General features: G+C 41.1%; 1 protein-coding gene across 1 annotated transcript; it reads right to left on the bottom strand.

Annotated features, from left to right (window-relative positions):
- Positions 1 to 452: 452 nt before the first annotated feature.
- On the bottom strand, positions 453 to 26,101 carry NRIP3 (nuclear receptor interacting protein 3). The gene is made up of 7 exons (XM_060605964.3): positions 25,828 to 26,101; positions 7,864 to 8,025; positions 7,280 to 7,362; positions 5,223 to 5,362; positions 3,981 to 4,033; positions 3,761 to 3,855; positions 453 to 3,477 (listed from the first exon to the last, which is right to left on the bottom strand). The coding sequence occupies exons 1-7, from the start codon at positions 25,999 to 26,001 to the stop codon at positions 3,462 to 3,464; spliced, it is 723 nt and encodes a 240-aa protein (XP_060461947.1). The 5' UTR covers positions 26,002 to 26,101; the 3' UTR covers positions 453 to 3,461.
- Positions 26,102 to 26,187: the final 86 nt, after the last annotated feature.

Here is a 26,187-nt window from a genome sequence, read left to right as displayed (position 1 = left end):
AATGGCTTTAACTTAACATATATTAAGGCTCATTCAATAATATTTCCCCTTCCCAAACCTGTGCTATTTACTTTAACTAAATAATATTTCCCTTTCTGGAAGAAATTATTCTCTTACACACTGCTGACCCACCATGAAAGATTATTCTCACATGCAGTTAAATCTTTAAGGGACGACTATATGACAACCACTTTACATTTGATACTGTGTAGCAAATACTATTAATAAATATGGTTTAAAAATTACAAAACCAAGCTCATAGAGGGTCACTAATTTTCCCAAGGACATACAGCCAGTAAGAGACTGCCAAAGGACCAGTAGCAATGGAAAAATGAGGACCTCAAAGCCTTGTGTTCAGAAGACCCTATGAGAGAAACACTGATGCAATTAGGCTGTGCCTGGGCTCCCTCACCTTCCAGGGGCCCTGACACAGAGACTTTGTCAGACACACAGAGGGGAAGATTTCACTTTATTGTTACATCAATCTCACAAATAAACCCAACACAGCCATAAACACTGAGCAGGTAAAGTGCCAATGTAGAGGCTTGGCAACAGAAGGAGGGAAGAATCCAGTTCATCTCCTCCATGTCTCCAGCCTGGAAGGATGCTTCTATTACACAAGAGTCAGGGCAGCTGACACAATAAGCATTCCATTCTACAGACACTTTGAGCTAAGGAATAGAAAATCTTACCAGATGGGGTCTGTGCAGGGCAAGGAAATAGAAAAGTCAGAAAACATTTGTTCCTCAAATAACTCAGGCATAGATATACCAAATAACAAAACCAATATTTTTCAAACTTCTTGTACTTGAGATGGAGATCTAATAAGGAATGAGGGGGGTACTAGTTCTGCAGGGTTAATGCTTTCTACTGCCTGTCTTGAGAACTCTGACCTGGGTAGACACTTTCTTCTCACATCCTGAATCAGAGGTGCCAGAGAGAATTTTTTAGGGAATTCTGGGGCGAATAACTTTACCTTTTTACCTTGCCAGCTCCCAAAAAGTAGATCAGGTGCTCCCTCATGAATACCAGAGAGATATGGGCTACCAGAATAATAAACTTGGCAGCATTTAAAGATTAATGAAGTTCAAGACTTCCCATAATTGTCTTTAGACATTTTTAGGTACCTCTATAAAGCTTGAGGTTTAAAGCACAATTATTTGGTTAGTGAATTCAAATGATCTGACTGCATTGAATGAGATTATGATATCCTAAGCTCAGATCATCCCAATTGTTTCTATTCCAAAATTGGAAAATCATTAATTTTCAGAGGCCAGAAAGATCACTAAAGGCCATCTGATCATTCCTGTGACACCACATAATCCTCAACTCAATTTGTCAGAATCAGTCACATGTTTCTAACACCTAAGAAATTCTGGCCTCACTTGGTCCACCAGAAATCCAAATAAGGATAAACCAGGTGAAGGAACTTACAATATGCCTGTAGAGTAGCCAAGAGTCAAGGCTTGGAGTGGAATTTTCAACCTGGGAAGGAAGGGGTGAAGTATTTCAACTCAGCCTTAGGGTAAAGAGCAGGCCAAAGTGATGCCATGATAGGTAGGGCAAGAGAGTGGAGAGGCCTCAGTGGAAAGGCACAGGTCTCCCTCACCCCAGGAAAAAATGTGGCAAATTTGGAGGGGGCACTGAAGGCTGGTAAACTGGGATCACCCCTGCTGAAGTTCAGGCATGGCCTCCTCTGCTGTGGCTGTGCTTAGTTTTCCATCTTGCTTCCGCTATAGAGGCTGATAAGAAGGGGAGCCTTGGGGTGACCTAGGCTGTACTATGGCTGCCTAGCTGTTCAAGTGGGAGTCACCAAGTTCCTAGTCTTTAGGAGCTTCTGTAAGCCTAAAAACATTCACAGTTCCAAAAAGTTGTCTGGTAGAGGCAGTAGCTGAACACTAGATGAGATTATAGGTGGGACCTGGCAAAGTTCAACATGGGATCTGTTAAATGCGCTGGAAACTACTTCCATGAAGCAAGGATAAAGTTGGGAATCTCTTAAAAAGATATAGCTGAGTATTTTTCTGACTTCTCCAAGTACTTTTATGACCAAATTGAAGGGGAGATTCCATTATAGGTATCTGTGTGCCTAAGCTGACACCCCAACAAAAAAGCTTCAAGATACCCCTGTGACCTCCAATGTTTTGAGGAGAGGCAGGGGACATTGGGCAGTCAGAAAAACTTGTTCTTAACACTGCCAGCTCCTACCCTGCCTCTTTCCTTAAAATAGAGCAAAGCTGAAGAGCTTCCCAACCCTCAGTTTCCTGCCTGGAAGTTTCATTCCTGACCACCACCCCAGAAAGGTTTCCATAGGTAGGAGTTTCCACCAACTTATTCTACCTAGTATTTCCTTCTATTCTGGACCTCTTCAGGTTTTTTGCATCTCCTTTCCCTATTCATGATACCAGCTACTTGAGTCCATGGCAGACAAATAATAGACTGGGCAGAAATAATGACTGGATCTTGGAGGTATCAATGTCTAATAGTGATCCCCTGATTATTTAACATAGCCTTCAATTCCATCTCAGAAAGTGATTAATGTTCTTCTGTCTGTGGCTCCTTTCCCCCTTCTCCCCTCTAAGAAGTTCACAGTGAGAGATCATCTCATTCATCTTTGTACCCTCAGCTTTTAGGCACCAAAATAAGGCCCTATATGTGACAACTGGGTGCAGAGACTTTTAGTAGACTTAGCACACAGGAGGGAGGGCTACTCAGATCCTCCTGGCATCCATCCCCAAAGCAGATTCTTCCCCTACCCTGCCTTTTTACAACCCCCCACCTCTTCATTCTCCTCTCAAGGCCTGAAGACAAAAGTAGCAGAATGGGAGAATGAACATAGTCTTGGCTTGTCAAATCTGAGTCTCTAGGTTCCTCTGCCACTGACTTAGTATAAGAGCTTAGACAATTCACTTGCCTCTCTGGACCTTTAAATAAAAGGGTTTAACTAGATGATCTCTCTTGGCCCTTTCAGATGAATTTATACTTGAGAAATCAACGAATGAATTAGAAGAAATTCTAATTCTGAGACCTAGGTATCCTGCACCTCATTGAAACAGCTGAAAGGAGATAAAGGTCAGGTTCCTGTTTATTATACATTTTAGCTATAGGAAAAGAAGCAAGTGTATCTATAGAGAAATAGAACCTGACAGCCCCTATACCTGACTAATAAAAGCAAATTCCTGGAAGAAGCAGAGAAGTAGGCCACAAGTGAGACCTGGCAGTGTCAAAAGGTCTATAAATTAAGTGATCAGAGGAGTAAAAAACAATGGCTATAACCAGATAAGATCTCTAAGCACAGACTAAAGTCTAGAGAGGTCTGGGTGGGAAGGAGCCCCTGGAGCTTCTATCAGAGGAAAGGACTTGGTCCACAGCAAGTTGCTACAGCATTTGGTTCAAACCCAGGTTTCTCAATCTGTCAACCTGGTATGTATGCATACGTGCAGACATGCTGCAGTCTGTAGTTATGCTTCTGAAGTGCTGAAATGAGAAAGAAATAGAAGAAATGATACCAAATTCAAAGAAGTTAGGTTGAAGGCAAGTACAATTTTAGTTTAAAAGCTACTTAATTTCCCCACCAGTATCATTACTACTCATTCCAGAATATGGGCTAGAGAGTTTTATGGGATGGTGAACTCTAGGGGTTAGGGGTGAATGTACTTATGGCAAGACTGAAGAACAAACACAACCCAATATCCTATATGAGAACCCTCCACCTAATGACAAGTGGATTTTACTTGACCTGACTCATTTGGGCACTTACTTGTCTTCATTCAAGGAAACTGTCTCCACAAAAGGGATTTCTTCCTTGTCTGTCTTCCCCATGATCAGTCGGTGCTTATCCAAATTTATTATGCACTGAAAACAAAGGAGAATCACTGGGCACTGTCAATAATCCTACTGTCAGTGCAAAAGGATCCCCTCACCCCCCACCCTCCCCACCCAGAGAGTAAGTATCAAAGGGAAAATAAAATCAATCGTACCTTAAGGGATCGGAGAGTCTGGAGACCAAGGGACAAGTTTTTCTCATTGTCCTCTAAAAAAAAAAGTAAGATTCAACTATTGCCATTCTGGTTTAGAAGTCAGCCTTATCACTATTGGGTTCCATCTAATCATCCATCCATCCATCCAATAAACATCTGTTGAGCATTTATTATATTAAATAATTTTCCCAGATCATTACAGTTAAAAGATGATAGAGCCAAGATTCAAACCTAGGTCTTTAAAACTCTAAAAGCCATTTACCCAAGGGATACAGGAGTATCTGTATACTGATGCATAGGGGCACTTGTACCCCAATGTTTATAGCAGCACTCTCAACAATAGCCAAATTATGGAAAGAGCCTAAATGTCCATCAACTGATGAATGGATAAAGAAATTATGGTTTATATACACAATGGAGTACTACATGGCAATGAGAAAGAACAAAATATGGCCCTTTGTAGCAACGTGGATGGAATTGGAGAGTGTGATGCTAAGTGAAATAAGCCCTACAGAGAAAGACAGATACCATATGGTTTCACTCTTATGTGGATCCTGAGAAACTTAACAGAAACCCATGGGGGAGGGGAAGGAAAAAAAAAAGAGGTTAGAGTGGGAGAGAGCCAAAGCATAAGAGACTGTTAAAAACTGAGAACAAACTGAGGGTTGATGGGAGGTGGGAGGGAGGGGAGGGTGGGTGATGGGTATTGAGGAGGGCACCTTTTGGGATGAGCACTGGGTGTTGTGTGAAAACCAATTTGACAATAAATTTCATATATTGAAAAAAAAAACTCTAAAAGCCAAAGGCCTTTAGACAAAACTCAGGATTTACAGTAGTGTAGAGGAGACTACATAAGGGAAAGTACAAGAGGTAGTAGAAAGTGATTTATGGCAAAGGAGTAAGAGGATCTTGCCTTCTACCTCCAATAGCTCAGGGAAAGCTTTCAGGAACCATCTTCACTGGCACACAAAAATGTCTATTTTCTTACCCTTAAATTTTTTGTATCCTGAATTACACACTCCTTTTTCTTAGTGATTCTCAACATGTCTTGAATGTAGCTCAGAGCCCATCTGGTACTTTGGAGAGTAAAAATTGGGACAAGTCTATAGTACAGAAAAAGTGGAAACCTGGGATTTTGAAGAAGTCAGTTATTTACAGGCATGAGACCTCACAAGCGTTTGGTGGAAGAAGGGAGAGGGTTTACAAAAGGGGTCCATAGGTCCCACTTTCAATTCTACTCACCAACCACAGTTGCTGTACAGTCCAGACGGAGGGAACCCAGTGTGATCACCAGGTGCTCAATCTGGCCCACTACTTTCAGATGCCGGGGTAGAGAAAGTTTCTCTCCTTCATGCTTGTGAGATCTGACATGCTCCTTGAGTCTGCATCAGAGAGGGAACTATCAGAATCCCGTTGGCAGAGGTTTTTGATAAAATCTGGCAATTTCTACCTTCTGGCCCCCAGGTGTAATTTTCCAGGCTTTCCTGGGTTTAATTTACCAAAAAAAAAAAAAAAAGTGCTAGAAAGCCTATACTTCTTGTTTCAGAATTTTGTCCTACCTATGCCAGGGGATACAAAAACTGAAAGATTTAGCTGCTGTTCTCAAAAAGCTATGTCACTATCTGCATTGGTGTAAATGAAAGTTGATACACTCAGAAAATCCGATTCTGCATCCTAAAATCCCCACTTATATGCAAGGCAACTTAGTTAACAGCTAACTGCCCTCAGAGAGGGCAGTTTATCCTCATCAGTCTTAGGATATAAGGTTAGTGGATGCTGGTACTTATTTGGTAATCACATTGATATTGATATCAGCAAGGAATATCATGGAGAAATTCATAATTAATTTAACTTGTCTCTGCAGGGGAGAAAGGAAAGGAACAGCACCCAGGTTTTACACAGTTATATAAGCTGATTGGAACAGCTAGCACCCAAGCTATTATGGGTTGGTGGATAAAAACTTAATTATGGACTTTCTGTGCCAATACTTCTGCATTACTCCATTTCCTCTTTTTTGGTGTTATAGCTCATCCAAAAGAAAAATAACTGCAGTTTTACAGATGGTTATTAATTCTGCTGGAACCATGGCAGACTGGTGCCTAATTATGCATCAGGACATTATTAGCCTTTCTGGAACCATCATGTTGCACTGTATTTCACCTCTTCACCACATAAAAAAGCTCAGGATTCTTCCCACAGGAGCACTTGTGCCCTGGGCTCCTCCCACCAGCCTAAATATCAGTGTACAAATCCCACAGAACCAGCTTCAAAGAGTTACAGTGGTGGTGAGGGTGAGAACAGGGTAGAAACAAGAAGGAACAGATCAGGTGACAGAGGTCACTAACTATACAAACCAAGCTTTGTTCCAGTCCCACCTAAGAATATGAACATCTTGAAAGTAGCCTAGAATGGACCATTTTATCTACACTAGTGATTGTTTCAATAAAGATATTTGAGCTGGGAATGATTTGCTGTACTGAGGGCTAGAAAAGTAGAAAATGACATTGGATTGATTCTTCCAATTCTGGGCTAGACCTTAGGGCCCCCCTGCTACTTAGGAGGAAAGAGAAGGAAGAAGGAAAGAAATAAAAGTACCCATTGACTGAAAAGGAGGAAAGATACAAAATGACTTTCTCTGACCAGAAGAGGAAGAACCCAATTCTAGCTGTTAAATAACCAAAGACATCAATATATGAAGTATCTGCTTCACACCCAATCCCCAGCTGGAGAAGCAGTAAGATTTGATTTTACATGTTCTTTACAGAGAGGAAAGGCACTAAGAAACAGCTAGCTAATCACACCTACGATGGTTCAGGCCCAGCAGCAATAGCCATCCTATTCTAAGTTCTATCGTCTTGGGACAGGCAGTATGGCTTCCAGAAGTACGCTGAGTAAGCTAAGATAAAGCGCATCCCTGCTTTTACTCATCTGGGATATACCAACAGGACAGCTTCTTCTAATCTGTTGTCCTGGCAGGGCACATATCAGAATCAGGCCATGGCAAACAACGAACCAAGGATCTCACACTCTCTCATTATAGACCCTCAAAGTCTTTGCTCAGAAATTAATAGGTGGGAGTTGATGGAAAACCTGAGGCTTTCCTGGCTCACTGATTTCTCCCACGTGCCTGGGAATCTACCATGCCCCCTCTACTAAGGACTAATTCCAGCTGACTAGTTGAACTCTGCACACTTCTCTTGGAGCCTTGGTAGAGACCCTCACCATCTCTAACCTCAAAATAGATTCAGGAAAAGAGTGCATTAGCATCTGATTCCCACCCAGTACAAGTGGCTACTTACCCCAGTCTATCCACACAGGCTGAAGAGATGAGATTATATTGACAGCCTGTGTCAACCAAGGCTTTCACATCCTTTCCAGCACACTGTGGAGAGGAAACATACTGTTCAGCAGGAGCTAGAGAAGCAAAAGGGAAGGGAGCAAGCAGATGTCATATGAAAGACAGGGCTGGAGAGCATCTCACCATTATGGGCTGGTAATGTCTCATCTTTATCCATGGCAGAATCTCCTTTAGGAGCTTTTTTCCTGCTGAATCTAGAGCTGACAGAGGATCCCAAAGAATTTTGTGTGTTTATAGTTCTATACACCAAGTAGCTCTTAATTTTAAGTGTGTGTGGTGTGTGTGTGTGTGTGTGTGTGTGTGTATTACGCATTCTTGCAAATATGATGAAAGCTTTGGTCCTTTTTCCCATAAAGATATACATGCATAAAAATGCAGCATATGCTTCCTGTAAAACTCACTTATGGTGAGTCCATGATAAGACCCATACTCTATAGTTTGGAGGAGAGGGCCCCACTATGGGGATCACAATGGGCCCAAATCCTATTCCAGAAAACCCTGGAAAAACTACTCTCAGAATATTACCTGGCAAGAAACCAAAATCATGTCACCATCATCAGACTTCTTTAGTCCCTCAGACTTAGCCTGATTCAGTTTGTTGGTCTTGGAGGCCCAAGGAACACGGCTGCTTCGAAGTTTAGACAGGTTGGTTTCCATGAGGCGCCTCTGCAGAATGTTATGAGGTTGCTTGAGGAATAGAAAGCAGAGGCATCTTAGTGACAGGTCATTTCCCCCCTTTCCCATTGTCCCCCAGGTCCCACAGAAGTAATGAAGGAACCTCACATAACTGCGCTCTACCTTTGCTTCTTATTTATTCTTCCTTCAAGTAGACTCTTCATTGGTTTTATCAGAGCAGGTACTATGAATCAATTTGCAGTAGGCCACCCTGAATGAATTAAAGAGCAAGGTGGGACATTGGAAAATGTGGATAGGGCCAGTGAATATTCTATGGCTAAAGAGAACTGAGGAACCCTTGTGATTTGGAAGGCCTACTGCCTTCCCTTCCCTTACAAGGGCTAAAGTGACCTTAGTCTATGTGGAAGAAATGTATCCTCCCAGGTAATTTACAGATGAGGCAGCTCATTCTCACAGACCAGAGAAACCTACCCAGTACTGGTTGTCAGAAGCTCTGCTCACTTCTATTTCTTTTAAAAAAATTTTTTTAATGTTTATTTATTTTTGAGAGACAGAGAGCCAGTGGGGGAGGGGCAGAGAGAGGGGGAGACACAGAATTTGAAGCAGGCTCCAGGCTCCGAGCTGTCAGCCCAGAGCCCAAAATGGGGCTCAAACCCACAAATGTGAGATCATGAGCTGAGCTGAAGTCAGACGCTCAACTGACTGAGCCACCCAGATGTCCCTGCCCACTTTTATTTCAAGTCTCACTCCCTTACAGTCTCATCTTTTGGACCCAGTCTTCATATGCCTTCGTGACCTGACTGTCCTGTGGGCTAGGCAACTCATGGGGTGGTTGGGGCAGGAAGAGAGGAATCCATACCTGCTGAGCAACCCTCTCAGGAGACACTTTGGAACCTGGCAGAACCCATATGACTAATCTTTACTGACATCCTCTGGATCTCAAGAAACATAAGGCAACTCTTGTCAGATGCTTGTTATCCACTCTCTCTCTCTCCAATGGGCCAAAAAGTGGGAGTGTAAAAGGGGAAGAGACTGACCAAGAAACAGGAGACTTAATAAGACCTTATATCTATGCCAGGATACCTAATATCAGGAGGCAGAATGAGGAATGTGAATTCAAGTCTGCTCTTTGACAGAAATTGTTTGGAGAGTTCATAGGGCAGCCATATCCATGCTCTGCTCTTTCTACACAAAGTGGCCTGTAGAAAATATAGGTTACCTCTTGATAAGAACTCATTTGACCTGAGTAATTTCTATACACAAGAATCTTATCCTCAGTTTACAATAATATTTAAAATCTCTCAGAGGAAAGAGTCTAACTCCAAGTTTCTATATAACACATACCAGGTGCCTCTCCAATTTTAGGGCGAAGAGGATCACTCTTAGAAGCCTAGAGCCTAGAATTTTCCCAAGAAAGGGGTTAAAACTGGATAAGGTCTTAATTATCTACCACCTTACAATTTCTGAGGAAGAATGGAGTCAGAGCCATGACTCACTGTAACCCTGGTGAGGTGAAGAAATGGATTCCCAAAATACACAGACTCTTGGCAAAACAGATTCTAAATTAGTATCCTTGGGAAAAGGAGAGAGAGAGAGAGAGACAGAGAGAGAGAGAGACAGAGAGAGAGAGAGGCACTTAAAAAGAAAATGAGAGCTTCTTAACTTGATAAGGAGCTAGAGGAAGTGCTAACTCTGTCAGATTTCCTGATGTGACACTGGAAAATGCTTTGCTCCTCAAAAGAAACAGAAATTCTTCATTCTTATCTCTCTCACTAATAAGCCTGGATTCCTAGCTCAAGTCATATTAAAGCAGGGTGTTTGCTTCGATCAAGTCCATGCTCAGCAGAACCAACTCAGATAAACTACCTTTGTAGAACTGAACACTAGAAGGGATTCAAAGGCCATTTAACGAAAGCCCTGCTCACTGAAAGTTTGGGGCTTTCCTTCTACATCAGTCTTGCTGAACATGGCTTTACCTCACTACTCCTAATCTTGCAAAGGAGTCTAATCATTACTGGACAGATGAGGAAAATTCTGAAATTATTTTCCTTGAAGTCATTGCTCTTCTGAATTTTCCTCCTTCCATATAGAATCCTTCCTCCACAGGTTATAAAACATACTCAAAGTGCTCATATATTGGGGAGAAAACTCCACATAACCTCAGACCCTCAATTCAACATCCTCCTCTAATCACACCCTTGTCTTGAAAAGTCTATTTTTTTTAAGTTTAATTATTTATTTTAAGAGAGAGAGAGAGAGAGAGAGAGAGAGAATCTCAAGCAGATTCTGCACTGTCAGCATGGAGCCCAACACAGGGCTTGATCCCATGAACCATGAGATCATGACTTGAGCTGAAATGAAGATGTGGAAGCTTAACTGACTGAGCCACCCAGGCGCCCCACTGAACAGTCCATTTTTAAAGAATCCCCAAATCACTATGTCTATTTCCTGATATCCTATATTTTCTTCACTGAGATTACTTCTGATCCCTCAACACCAATAATAATCTCCTAATTTCCAAATCTGGTAGATATTTTTCAGCCTTCGTTTTTCCTTGAGTTCTCTGGGGCATTTGACCCTGCTGACAATTTATGTGTTCTTTTCTTTAGTAACCAAAAAAGGTTCAAACACAATACATGCTCAGTGAAAAAATTCAAATATCACTGAAATATATAAAATCAAAAGGGAGTGTCCCTCAACTCAACCATTCCTCAGTCCTACTCTCTACAAATAACCACCATTAAATTTAGAAGTATATCCTTCCAAACATTTTAGTACATATACAAACACATACAAAAATAAGATCATACTATAACACTGTTCTAACATTTTCTACTTTTGTTTAATATTTGAAAGACATTTTTCTATGTCATACATATAATTCTCTTTGTTCAATTTCATAACTAAAAGTATTCATAATATAGTTTAGAAGTTGAAAATTCACAGCCAATAAACCCACATGAACCTCAGAAATAGTTTTCTGTGGTCATTTTATTATGCCTACAGGTTTTAAATGACATGCAACTGCATATTTACCTGTGCTCCCAACCAAAATTGCACTAAAATAATAGTCAAGGAATAAGAAAGGCCTAAACCTATAAGAACAAAAAGAACAATATACAGGAAACAACAATAACAAGAAGAGACAAAAAGAGACAAGATTGTGGAATCTGAGAAGCAAACAGAAAAGTGGTAACTGACCTACACTAAAGAAAGCTTCACACCGGGGCGCCTGGGTGGCGCAGTCGGTTAAGCGTCCGACTTCAGCCAGGTCACGATCTCGCGGTCCGTGAGTTCGAGCCCCGCGTCAGGTTCTGGGCTGATGGCTCGGAGCCTGGAGCCTGTTTCCGATTCTGTGTCTCCCTCTCTCTCTGTCCCTCCCCCGTTCGTGCTCTGTCTCTCTCTGTCCCAAAAATAAAAAAAAAAAAAAAAAAAAAAAAAAAAAAAAAAACGTTGAAAAAAAGAAAGCTTCACACCATTCCACTCCATACAATGCTAGAGTGGCAAAGACTGCCAGTTGTTCATCAAAATCCATGTTCTCTTGTGCAGTACAACTTCCTTGTAGTTAGGCATGGCCATATGACTGACTTCTAGCCAACGGAATGTGAGGAGAAGCGACATGTACCACTTTAGACCTGATCCATAAAAATATCCTGTGCACATTCCTCCATTCTTTTTCTCTTCTGACTGGTTGGAATGGAAATGATCCTTAAGATAACCTTCTTAGAGGTCACATTCAAAAAAAAATTTTTAATGTGTATTTGAGAGAGAGAGAGAGACAGACAGACAGAACATGAGCAGTGGAGGGGCAGAGAGAGAGGGAGACACAGAATCTGAAGCAGGCTCCAGGCTCTGAGCTGTCAGCACAGAGGCCGATGCAGGGCTCAAACCCATGAGCAAGATCATGACCTGAGCTGAGTCAGACACTCAACTGACTGAGCCACCCAGGCAACCTTTAGAGGTGACATGTTAAAGACAGAAGAGCCACTGTCAGTCTAGGTCCCTAAATGACTATATGGAAGAAGACTGTCTTGCTGACCTTTCTACTAGTACTGTTACTTAAGAAAAAATAAACTATTATGTTTGAGCTATTATATTTTTGGGGTCTAGCTGTAAAAGCAGTTTTCCTACTCAAACTAAAACTCTGAAAAGGCTGAGGAGTTAGAGGTATTAGAACCTCTACAGTTAGAGGGTTGGAAATAGATCAGTATAAAGGCTTCATAAAACTCCCACTTGACCCAGACAAATGGGAAGTATGCCAAAAGTTTATTCTTTTTTAAATAGTAAATCAAAAAAACTCTGTCTGGTTAATAGTTTATCTAGGCTTAGAAATTATGTACTGTCAGATTTCTAGAACAGCTAAGGGTGAGGATGGAGTACCATACTAAGCCAGAGCTGAAGGATATGGATTTAAAGATTGAAAAAATCCACGTAGAGCCTCATCTAATAAGAGAAGAAAGGCCCACGACAAAATTTCACATCACTATGAATTTTTGGAATATTATGGGTGACACAGACTGCAAAATCTTCCAAAGAGAAAAAGATGATCCAAATACAAAGGATTTGGAACCAAAATGGCATAGGGACAACTAGAGAAGCTAAAAGACAATGGAATAATACTTTTTAAAAATTTGACAGTGCATAGTTTCCTAACCTAGCCAAACTATCAGTCAAAACTCAGGAAAGATATTTCCCATGAATCTTTAAGAAACTACTGAAGGACATGCTCCACCAAAGTGAGGGAAACCAATGAACAAAGAAAAAAATCATATGGTCCAAGAACAAAGGATCCAACAGAGAAGAGAGGCAAAGGATATTCTGAAAATGATGCTGAAGGAAAAGTCTAGGATATAGGATATATAACAGGCCTTGAGAGCAACCAGTCCAAAATGAAATTAGAGGATGGAGGGCTCCAGGAAGGATGTCTCCAAGAAAAAAGTGATGGACCTGGTATATCATCTACAGTTTTAAGGTACTTGGAGATTTAAATTTTACATAAAAAATAAGTTGGCAACTATTAATTTTGAGAAACGCAAATATTTGTATGAGAAAGGAAATACAGTACATTATTTGACCCAGCTGTGAATAATATGAACAGTTCCAGTTTCTTATTTACTAAGCAGTAAATGCTGATTGGACCCAAAACAGTTATTTAACAGATATTAGTATATTAGGAGAGAGGACATAATAAAGAGGTGTAAGAGAATTAAACCCTTACCTATTATGGTAGAAAATCAATAGATGATGATAAAATCAATTAAGTCAAGAAATAATAATATCACCATTGACCTAGATATATAGAGATCCCTACACAAGGAATAGTCTAAATTTTTAAATGTATCTTTTATAAAAACAAACATTACATGAAACAGTATACCCCATATAGTAGGAAAATGTTCAGCCACAAGAAAAGCCAAATTACAATGTCTTAAATGGAAGTGTATTTTTTCTCATATAACAAGAAGTCTGGAGGTAGACAGATGTTGGCAATAATTCAGCAGTTTAACAATTTTGGGGCTACTGTCTCTGTACTCTTGGATATCCCCTCATGGTCATATAAATATTCCTCAAGGAGTGAGGAAGGATGAAGGGACAATGTGCCATCTATCCCTTTCATTAGGAAAGCAAAAGTTTTCCCAGAAGTTCCCTCAGTATTTTCCCTATATCTTCTTGATCAGAATTCACATGCCCAGTCTTAACTGCAAAGGGAGTTGGGAGAGAATTCAGCTTTTCTAATCTCTATAGAGGAGACATGCAGGTAGAAAAGGTCTGAGAATGGGTGATGATTTAGCTATCCAACAGTATCAGCCCAATCATGCAAAAACCAAAGTGTGTGTGCATGTGTGTATGCACAGGCACCAACAATGTAACTTAGGCAGGTAACCACCTTGGCACCTGTTCTCTTACATCTGCCCTATTTTCTGCATTTTAAAACAGCATATCCTCTGCAGACATTTGAGTTTGTGGTTCAAATATACCTCAATTTAACTATTTAACTACTGATGGACATTTAGATTGTTTCTACATGTCTGCCATTAGAAACAATGCTGCAACAAAACACAGCCACTCCATTTTTCCTGACACACTCCATTAGCTTCTAAAACCACCTTTCTGTCTCTATGTGGCATCTGTCTCTTTTACTGGTTCCCTTACTTCTGCTCGTTTCTTAAATCACTAATCTGTCTCTGGTCCTTTCTTCACTCTACATATTCTTTCAGGGCAACCTTATCTACTTTCATTGCATAAATTACTACCTTTATGATGATGACGCTGTCTCATGCCCAGATCTCACTTCTGAGTTTTAGACTCATAGATCCAACTGCCACTTTGAACTTTCTACTTACACATTCCACAGGCACTTTCAAACTTAACTTGTCACACTGATCTTTCCCACAAAACCTGAACTTTCTCCCTTATTCCCTATCTCGGTGAGTGAAACTCTGCTACCTCTTTAACACCTTATATTTCCCTCTCCATTTCTACTGTTATTGCTAAATCCAAGAAATATCCTAAAAGACTAGTTTCATGGTCTCCTTAACCTACAGAGGTTTTCTGGCCAGGTATATCAAACACAAAATCTTCAATTTAACATTAAAGATCTTCCAGTACCATTCATCCTCCTTCCCAAACTTATCTTTATTCCTCCAGGAAGACTTTCTACTTTCAGCAAAATGATCAGTTGTCATATATTATCTTGGGTCAATCACTAATCTTGGTAGGCATTACTTTTCTCAAGCCTTGCTTTCTTCATCAGTAATAAAATAAGTTTGTTTGAGCTTCCAAGTCCTGTTCAGTTTTAACATTCTGGATCTCTCCCTTTCCACCAACTTGGTAAAATGGCACCACCATACACCCATCTACTTTTGATTCTTTCCTTTCCCTAAACTTCCATCCCAAAGTACCATTGTTGCTTTCTCTAAAACATATCTGGAATTAATCTACTCCTCCCCATCTTTACTACCTCCAATCTAATCCAAGCCATCATCATTTTTTTTGTCTTTTATACTTGCAGAAAACCTTCAAAGCTTGTTAGACCTTAAAAATGCAATGTAACTTTAATTGACCTCATCCTCTAAGTTTTATTTTAAACAATGCAATTTTTAAATATTGAGGTATAATTACATTATACATGCATTGTATTAGTTATAGGTATATGACATGATTTCATATTTGTATATACTGCAAAATGATCACCACAATAAGCCTAGTTAATGCTCATCACCATACATAGTTATAACGTTTTCCCTTTTTTCCTTAAAATGAGGACTTTCAATATCTACCCTCTTAGCAACTTTCAAATATGCAGTACACTAGTATTAACTATAGTCATCATGCTGGACATGATATCCCCATGACTTATTTTTTTATAGCTGGAAGTCTGTACCATTTGACCACTTTCATCCATTTCGCTCCCCTGCCCTCCAGGAAGCACCAATCTGTTCTCTGTATCTATGACCTTGGTTGTTTTTTTGTTTGTTGTGTTTTTTAGATTCCACTTATAAGTGAGATCATATGGTATTTGTATTTCTCTGACTTACTTCACTTAGCATGACCCTCACAGTCATCTATGTTGTCACAAATGGTTAAGATTTAATACTTTTTTATGGTTGAATATTATATATATACTACATTTTCTTTGTCCATTCATCCACAGATGGACACCTAGGTTGCTTCTATATGTTGGTTCATCACTTCTTATCTGAACTGCCAAAAAACTCCTAACTTATCTTCTGCCTCTTCTTTCATCCTTTTCCAGTTCATTCTCTACATAGCAACCAGGGTGAGTTTTTAAAAATATAAGTTGGATAATACATTCCCTTACTCCAAACCCTTCAATAGCTTCCTATTGTTCTTTGAATAAAATTCAAACTTCTTACCATGGTCTATGTGGTTCTGCATCATCTGGTTCTTGTCCATTGCTCCAACCTCCATCTACATACCATATACATGCCACACTCCCTTTATTCATCCATACTTCCTTGTTCAAAAACTCTTCCCCATTCCAATGCCTTTGCACCTGTTATTCCCTCTGTCTGCAATGTTCTCCCACTAACACTTCAAATAGTTAACTTGTTCTCATTTTTCAAGTCTCAGCTCAAATGTCATTTCATCAAAGATGCCCCCCCCCAACTATACTATTTAAAGTGGGTACCCCACCTCTTCAGTTATTAACATATCCTACTCTTTCTTTCATAGTAATTATAAATCCACAATTATTTTGCTTATTTACTTGTTTACTATTTCACTTCCCCACTAGGTTGTTAATTCCACAAGAGCAGGGACCATAAATGTCTTGATCACAGCTATACCCCTAGTTCTTGATATAGTACTGAATAAACAAATCTCTACTCTTCACTTCTTCAAAAAGCCTTTCTTGATTAACATCATCTAGATCTTTCTTTCAGAATCCCTCAATACTTACACATTACATAGTTCATAATTTCCTTTCCCACTCCTTGACTATTGCTTAGGAAATTTACTTAGGTGGTTTATTTTTATGTTTATTGAAAAATTGGCTTTCCAAGAACTGTATTCTAGTTTCCTGAAGTCCTTCAAGACACACATTAGTAATTAGTTAGAAAGGTGCTACAGGCACTCTGGTGACCTTTGGACATAATTCTCCAGTCATCCTACTGACATGGATCTTGCTTTATGCTTTACCTCAACAAGGTACTACTAATCTAAGCAGTCCCTGGTTCTCTCCTGTTCCTGAAATGTGGCTGCTAAACCCTAACCAGGGTTTAGGCATCTAAACCTTAGCAGCAAGCTCAAATGTGCTGCCTTCACTATTATCAGGAGCTTCTGAAGGAAATGCACTCTGTGGGCAGTGTTGTATTCTGGGTAGAAATAGCTGAGGTTCCTCAATCTGGCACCCAATCTGCTTAAATATCTCTTCTTCTAATCAGGCTATAGAGTGGGAAGAAAAGTGAGGTGAGAGGAAGTAGATTATACTGCAGAATGCCACAAAATCATGTTTTGAGCAAGAACTTCTAAGGCCACTTTCTTAATCCCTTTACCTATACTGCACTGAAGCCAGACAGAATCAAACTAATGGAATTTTGTGGTCCACAGAATAGACCAGACCAGACAATATGGTTGAAATTACATAAGTCTCTCCCATTTGTAGCTTTTATTCCCAGAAGAGAGACCCAAGGTTTCTAGCTAGCAATAGAACCACAACTAGAACCACTTTGAAAGTGGGGTCAGCAAATACAGTCCATAAGCCAAATCCAGCCTGATACCTATTTTTGTAAATAAAGGTTTATTGAAACACAGCCAACCCCACTCATTTACTGTCTATGGATGCTTTTGCACTACAATAGCATTGTTGAGTAGTTGAGACAGAGACTGGACTAAAAAGCTGAAAACAGTTACTATCTGGTCCTTTATAGAAAAAGTTTGCCAACCCTTGCTTAGAATAGTATTTAAAATATATGCTTTATAGAATTAGACCTATAAATACAGAGAACAAACTGATGGTTGCCAGAGGGAAGGGGGTGGGAGAGGTGAGCAAAATGGGTGAAGGGGAGTGGGAGATACAGGCTTCCAGTTATACAATGAATATGTCATGGGAACAAAAGGCACAGCATAGGCAATATAGTCAATGATACTGTAATAGCACTGTATAGTGATGGATGATAGTTACATTTGTGGTGAGAATAGCATAACCTATAGAGAAGTTGAATCACTATGTTGTACACCTGAAATTAGCATAACGTTGTGTGTCAACTATATTTAAAAAATTAAAATTAGGGGCGCCTGCGTGGCTCAGTCAGTTAAATATCTGACTTCGGCCTAGGTCATGATCTCACGGTTTGTGAGTTCGAGCCCCATGTCAGTCTCTGTGCTGACAGCTTAGAGTCTGGAGCCTGCTTTGGATTCTGTGTCTCCCTCTCTCTCTGCCCCTCCCCCACTCATGCTCTGTCTCTCTGTCTCGCTCTAAAATAAACATTTAAAAAAATTTTTTTAAATAAAATAAAAATAAATTAAATTAATAAAGTGTTGAGAGAAAACTCCCACTAACCTCAAAATCTGTACCTGCCAAATTATCCTTCAAAAGTGAAGAAGTGGGGAGCCTGGGTGGCTCAGTCAGTTAAGTATCCGACTCTTGATTTCGGCTCAGGTCATGGTTTCGCAATTCTTGAGTTGGAGCCCCACATCAGGCTCTGCACTGACAGTGCACTGCTTGGGATTCTCTCTCTCCCTCTTTCTCTGCCCCTCCCTGCTCTTGCTCACCTGTGCATTCTCTCTCTCTCTCTCTCTCAAAATAAACAAACAAACAAAAGTGAAAAAGAAATAAAGGGTATCTCAGAAAAGCAAAAATTAAGGGAATTTGTTGCCAGTGATGTGACTTGCAAGAAATATTAGAGTTTTTTAGAGAGAAGGAAAATGACATGTCAGAAGCTTGGATCTATATAAAGATAGGAAGAGTACTGTAAAAGCAATAAGTGAAACTAAAATAAGGCCTTTCCTTTTTTTTATTCTTTTTTTTTTAATTTTTTTTTAACATTTATTTATTTTTGAGATAGAGAGAGACAGAGCATGAACGGGGGAGGGGCAGAGAGAGAGGGAGACACAGAATCGGAAGCAGGCTCCAGGCTCTGGGCCATCAGCCCAGAGCCCAACGCGGGGCTTGAACCCACGGACCGCAAGATCGTGGCCTGAGCTGAAGTCGGACGCTCAACCGACTGAGCCACCCAGGCGCCCCTCCTTTTTTTTATTCTTAATTAAGGTAACAAATAACAGTTTTTTTCAAAATTATAATAGCAACAATATATTTTATTACATATGATTTTATACAATGCTTTTATATAGTAGATGCTGATATACTCTTATGTATATGAAATTATGAAATGAAATTAATACTGGCAATGACACAAGAGATGGGAAAAGGAATTAGGATTATCTTGTTATTATAAAATGTTGGGGAAGGTCATGGAAAAGATATGATCACTGGGTTGACCCATAAGCTGGCACTGTACCATCCAAGGCTCTTACCCCCACCCCTGTCCTTGGAATGTGAATTCCACTTGCCCTTCCCACTCCCAGAGGCTGCTCCAAGAACATAGACAGTGTTGAGGTAGAGATGTGTTGAGAACACCTTCATGGTATGTGTAAGTGAACCTAATCAAGGCCTCCCAATAAACTTTTAAGATTTGGTGGGCAGGTGCAAGAGTCTTCTTGTCTTACTGATGCCCAAGACAAGCCTCATATGTAAGTTCTTTTTGCTTATTAAACCTGCCACCTACCAAAAAAATAAAAAATAAAAAAAAATAATAAAATACATACCTTGGAGTCAGACAAAGTTGAGTTCAAGTTAGTAAGCACTTTGTAGTGCATTGGTGAGGATTAAATGAGATGATCCATATGAACATTTAACACCACATCAGGTATAGACTAAGCACTCAAATGTTAGTAAGTATATATATATGTATATACATATTTAAAATCCTCATGCTCAGCTTAAAATTGAAACTGGTTACCATTCTTTTTTTTTCCCTAAAAGGGCATGAAATTATCCTACTCCATTTAGTCCTCATTTAAAATTTGTGGATAAACATGGACTCCTGATTGACTCTCATTTCAAGCTGAATATACAGATCTATCAGGCCTTGGAAATCTAAAAGAGCACTAGTATCTGTGCCTTCTCTTCTTTGTTTACTCATTGCATATATAACATGTGACCCATTCTATCCCCATGGGAACATAGACAAGTTGTCTGTGGGTTTACATTTATTCAACAACTCATGGGGACTGGAGCGCCTGGGTGGCTCAGTTGGTTGAACATTCAACTCTTGATTTTGGCTCAGGTCATGATCCCAGGGTCACGGGTTTGAGCCCCACATCAGGCTCTGCACTGAGCACGGAGCCTGCTTAAGAGTCTCTTTTTAGGGGCGCCTGGGTGGCGCAGTCAGTTAAGCGTCCGACTTCAGCCAGGTCACGATCTCGCGGTCCGTGAGTTCGAGCCCCGCGTCAGGCTCTGGGCTGATGGCTCTGTGTCTCCCTCTCTCTCTGCCCCTCCCCCGTTCATGCTCTGTCTCTCTCTGTCCCAAAAATAAATAAAAAACGTTGAAAAAAAAAATTAAAAAAAAAAAAAAAAAAAGAGTCTCTTTTTCTCCCTCTGCCTCTCTCCCCTGCTCTTGCTCTCTTCTTCTCTAAAATAAACAACAACAACAACTATAACAACAACAACAAATGGGGCTCTGTCTAAGGTAGGCCATTATGTTGCTCCAGACCTTCTGTGTAGCTCACGGACATGTTATTTCAAAGAGAAGATCCCTATTCCTGATTGTTATCTGCTTTGTGGATTAGTCTGAGCAGTTTCTCAGGTGCCCATGGCAGGCTGCATTTTTGTTAGGAAGGATTCACACAGGTAGGGACTGGACCAGATAAACTGTAAAGTTCTTGCTCTGAGGTTCTATAGGGCACACTCTGGCAGCCTCCTCTCCATAACATCTTGTAGTCAGTTGACTCACTATGAAATGATGACATTGTAATCAGATGTTGATCTCCATTACTATTGCCACACTGAGCCAAAGTAATCACTTCTTCCACTGAACTCCTCTAGTGCTTATAGACTATAACACCTTGGCAACAAGCATAGGCTTCCTGATGGTGTTATTTGTCTTCTCATGGAGCTGTCTACTCAACAACTACACCTGATTCCTGATTAACTAAGAGATAACCCAAACTTAACTCATTCAAAAATCAAATTCCTGATTCCTAATCCATATCCCTAATCTACTCTTCCTGTAGTCTTAGCCATTTCAGTAAATGGCAACTTTATTCTTCCAACTGCTAGATCAAAAACCTTAAGGTCATTCTTGACTACTTTCTTTCAGATCTCTAATCCAATCTATCAACTAAACTTGTCAGTTCTACCTTCAAGAACCTGATCTTTCCTTGTCCCCTTCACTGCTTTCTCACTGCTCTGAGCCACCTTCATCTTTCGCCTGGATTACTAGATAACAAAACTCCTAATCAGTCACCCTGCTTCTACTCTTGCCCATCATCAGCCTAATCTACACAGTAGTCTGAGAAATCTTTTTATAAAATAAGTCATGTCATGTCACCCCTCTGTACAAAGTCTTCTACTGGTTTCCCATATCGGATTAAAAGCCAAATAAATCTACAATGACCTATAAGGTCCTGAGTAGTTTGGCCTCCCACTGTTTCTCTGATGTTATCTCCTATCACCCTCCCACTTACTCATTTTGCTCTGACCGCAATGACTTTCTTATAGTTTTTCAGTCACATCAAGCATACTGACACTTCAGGCCTCTGTACTTTCTATTCCTTCTGCCTAAAACATTCCTTCCCAAGATATTTTGCTCTCTGATTTCCTTCAATATCTTCTACAATGTAATCTTATCGGAGAGGCCTTACCTGACCACCTTGTATAAAGTACAAGATTCCACTCCACCCTACCCTGGCCATTGTACTCTCTATTCCCCTTACCCTGGTTTATTTTCTCCATAGCATTTATTGCTACTTGATATATTACACATTTATTTGTTTTAAATTAATTTATCCTGTCCTTCCCCTGATTTATAAACTTCTTGTAGAAAGAAACTGCTATCTTCTTTGTGGTCCGAGCACCTAGTACTGTGTCCTGAACACAGCAAGTGTTCAAATAATGTTTGCTATAATTGGATACAATCATAGCTCTGACTCTTCAGTTTGCACCAGATCCTGGTGTTATACTGGTATTTCATGCTTCTCTTCTAAGGCTCCAAAAGTTCTCTGATTCAAAATATATACCAGTAGGGATGTCTTATGGCATTCTGTGATCAGGTAGATCAAATGATCAGAGTATAGGACTAGTGATTTCATGGTCAGGTGGCTTTGCTGTGTTCTACCATCCTTACTGCAGCCTTCATTCCTAATTCTAGTGAGTTTTTCTAAAGCATTTGGCTATAAGTAGATTCAATCATAGATGGGAAAGAAAAACTCTTTCTATTGCTGGAAAACTAAAGATATAACCTAATGGTCAATAATATTATCATGTAGGAAAGACAGCTATTTGGCAGCATTGTTTTTAAAAATTAAAAAGTCCTGGAGCACCTGGGTGGCTCAGTCGGTTAAGCATCCAACTCTTGATTTTGGCTCAGGTCATGATCTCATCACCATGAGATCGAGCACTGCATTGGGATTTGCAATGTCAGTGCAAAACCTGCTTGGGATTCTCTCTTTCTCTCTGCCCCTCCCCAATACACACTTGCACTCTAGATCTCTCTCTCTCTCCCTCTCTCTCAAAATTAAACAAACACTTTTTAAAAAATAAAAAGTCCTTACCTCAATGAAAAGAACATTTATGAAACTGGTAACTAAGACAAAAGAAATTACAAGAGGCAAAATTCCAAGAGTAAAAATTTTTTTCTCCAACTTCATCAACTTAAAAAAAAAATAAATCAGGGGCGCCTGGGTGGCTCAGTCGGTTAAGCGTCCGACTTCAGCTCAGGTCACGATCTTGCGGTCCACGAGTTCGAGCCCCGTGTCGGGCTCTGGGCTGGCGGCTCAGAGCCTGGAGCCTGCTTCCGATTCTGTGTCTCCCTCTCTCTCGGCCCCTCCCCCGTTCATGCTGTGTCTCTCTCTGTCTCAAAAATATATAAACGTAAAAAAAAAAATTTTTTTTTTAATATAAATCAAATAAAATATTACTCATTCATATCTTTGATTTTGGTTCTTAATCTAATACAGAAAAAAAATCACAAAATGAAAGGATAAACAAAATAAGGTAACCAGACATAAGAAGTAAGATTATATCACAGCAGACTTTGCCACAGCCAACTACACATAAACAGGAATAGGACAAAGGCACTTCCCTGGGTCCAAGAGAACAAGACCACATTTTATTGCCTACAGGTGCTCTTTGCCAATCCAAAAAAAAAAGTTGGCAGGCTGGTATCAAATAGTGAATACTTCAGAAACAGCATGTTAAAAGGTAGATAATTCATAAAACCCAACAGTATAATTCTAATATGGGTCACTAGGGTGAGGAAAACAAACCACAATCTCCTCACTGGCACAAACCCAAGTCAATTCAAACTAAGTTGTCCTGGGGCACCTGGTTGTTCAGTCAGTTAAGCGTCTGACTTTGACTCAGGTCATGATCTCACTGTCTGTGAGTTCAAGCCCTGCCTCAAGCTCTGTGCTGACAGCTCAGAGCCTGGAGCCTGTTTCAGATTTTGTGTCTCCTTCTCTTTCTGCCCCTCCCCTACTTGCAGACGCTCTCTCTGTCTCTCTCTTAAAAATAAACATTAAGGGGCGTCTGGGTGGCTCAGTCGGTTGGGCGGCCGACTTCAGCTCGGGTCATGATCTTGCGGTCCGTGAGTTCAAGCCCCGCGTCAGGCTCTGTGCTGACAGCTCAGAGCCTGGAGCTTGTTTCAGATTCTGTGTCTCCCTCTCTCTGACCCTCCCCCGTTCATGCTCTGTCTCTCTCTGTCTCAAAAATAAATAAATGTTAAAAAAATTTAAAAAAATAAACATTAAAAATTTAAAAAAAAGAAATCTCAAACTAAGTTGTCCTCTCTTTATTTCTGTACCATCAACAACAACAAAAACCTAATTTTTTCTTTCCCCCATCTCCCTCTTTTTCTCGTTCCTCTTCTATTGGGTTTGTACCACAGACCTATCAATTAGTTTTGGCTCAAATTTTCACTTCGGTGAAAGAAAATTCAGTCATTGTCTACACTACCAGGCATAGGCATGCTGTTTCTGAAGTATTCACTATGTGAAGTGATAGGGTACTTCTAAGGTTATTTCTTAGATTGTACTGAGGCAGCAACATCAGTTTCAAGACAGCTTAATCATGCTACCTCACCCTAGTACTCATAGCTTTTCTTTCCCTACCCCAATCTGCCTTGGTTTCTGTGACCTGTTCTAGCTCTTCTGTGTAATCATTTTCACATTAAGAGTGTGAGAACAGTGAGAGAGGGATATCAAATCCATGGCAATGGATTTCTCTCTTTTTCAGAGAAAAAGTGTGAATCCTAACTCAAGGTCTCACAGTAAACTGCTGTGCATCATATCTGTGGCAATAACTTGCTTCTTGAGGATGCGTCCTCCTTCCAACTGACTGCCTATGTTTTATGCTATCAGCTCCTGTGTGACTCCAGTGACACAGACTGGAGTCAGAAAAGCAGACAGAATTCTTCCTACACAGGATGAAGTAATACAAGGAATGCTAAGCAGAAGGATAGAGTGGTAGTTCCTCAGGGCTAGGGAACTCCGACAGCCCAGGACAACCAAATGTCAATCATTTCTTATATCCAGCATAAGGGGAAGAAAAACATTCCACATTTTACTTCTTTTCTTAAATACTTCCCTCTTTATTGGTTCCTGAAGCTTTTAGGAACTAGGATTAATTTGGGCTAAAGGTAAGATTTAGACCTGGTTTGCTACATGAATCTAGACCACTTTAAAGTGAAAGAAGGGAAGACAGAGAGTTATCTTTTTTCTAGGAATGCATTTCAGTCACTCATGATTCTGAGTGAGTGTGAATTAGGTTGACTATCCTGTAACATACCTTGGAAAAATCAAAGAAAAATAACTGGATAGCCTTTCCCTGCTCAAAAATAACTAAAATTATTCTCTATCATAATGGGGGAGGGCAAATCTGATATTGGAATCTGTGTGTCATTAGTCATGGTTAAAAAAAAAAAAAAAAGGAAGTGGATTCAGAAGCTCTACCTTCCATACTCTAGGGCTTGCAATGGCAATTTCAGTGAACCAGGCTGACACCTTTCTTTCTCTGCCAAATACCATACCAAATTAATGCCAAATTAAATATTCCAAAATCTCAAAAAATACTGAAAAAATTATACAGACCACCTACCTCATTTAAAAGACATTTAATTATTGCCCAGATAATACCGTGATTGTGAAATTCAAGAAAACAAGTAAACTACAAGAAAACTCCAGATAAAACTGCAAACCTAAACATATATTTGGCCCAGTTCCACTACAGTGACTGAAGGATGAGAGTCAAGCACAGTTCTTTAAACTAGCAATCCTGAACCATCCACCCCCCTCCTAGAGAGGACAGCATGGTCTTTGAACCCAGACCTCCTGTCCTGGAGTTTCTCCTTCTTAAGGCAAAGAACGACCCTGCTAGAAAAAACGCCTGCGCCAGCTCCAGCTCCACACGTTAGCTGGCCAGTGAGATGGAGCAGCCTGGCTGCCTGTATCCACTCTTTGGAGGTAGATGCAGATGAGAATGATGAAGAGATGTCTGGGCTTCAAGAAACCTTCACATTCGACCCTTTTTCTCTCTCCCTCCTCAGAAGAAGGTCAAGGTAGATAAGCCCAAAATCAAACGGAGAAGTAGACTTGGCAAAGGGGGAAATGGATGTAACAAAATCATCTGGGTATGGTGACTGCCAAGAAACCCCCCTTCCCACTTCTTCCTCTCCTTCCCACACCCATTATGGAGTCACCTCTGTCTGGGTCACTGGACTGGCCAAGCAGCCCGGCCAAGCGAGGCTCAAGCCCCATGCAATCGAATTCGGAACTACGAATGAGAATAACGGGAAGGAAAGGCGACCAGAGGGCCAGAAGGCAGGGCAGGGTCTCCTACTCTAGAGAGAGGCACGAAGCGGAAGGCAGCGCGAGCTAGAAAAGAAAGCTACGACGGAATCCCGACAGAAAGCGAAGCAGGGAGATGCTGGATGGACAGGAATCCGAGCCAGCGAGAGCGAGACAGCGGACAGCGGCGGGCGGAGGCGGGGGCGGGGGCCGGGCGGGTGACTCAGTGAAAGCGGCCAAGGGCGGGCCCGGGGAGACCGCACGGCGCGACGGTGACCGGTCGCCGCGTGCGGGCATCCCCAGGTGGCGCGGCTGCGGGGGGCTCACCGTGTCCTTGGACGAGCCCAGCTTCTTGAGGCCGTCCAAGGGCAGCAGGTCGGCGGAGTCCTTATGAATGAACTGCACGGCTTGCTTCATCCGGCGCTGCTGCCGCAGCGACGCGGCCTCCCGCATGTCCGTTTCCTTGCGGCCGCCCTCGCTGAGGAGCCCTGAGTAAAACATCGCTGAGGCGCCCGCGGCCCGGCGTCCGCGTCGCTCTCGTCTCCCCAGCAGCCCTCAGCCTCGAGCTCCTCCAGCGCCGCGAGAGGCGCGCGCCGAGAGTTTTATAGCCGAGCGTGACGTCACGGGGAGCAGCCAGTGCGCGCGCGAGGGGCGGGGCCAGCGGAGCGCCCCCTCCCTGCTCACGGT

This window comes from Panthera onca, chromosome D1, assembly GCF_046562875.1.
Source record: "Panthera onca isolate mPanOnc1 chromosome D1, mPanOnc1 haplotype 2, whole genome shotgun sequence".
NCBI lineage: Eukaryota > Metazoa > Chordata > Mammalia > Carnivora > Felidae > Panthera > Panthera onca.
This window is presented reverse-complemented; position numbering and strand designations above follow the sequence as displayed.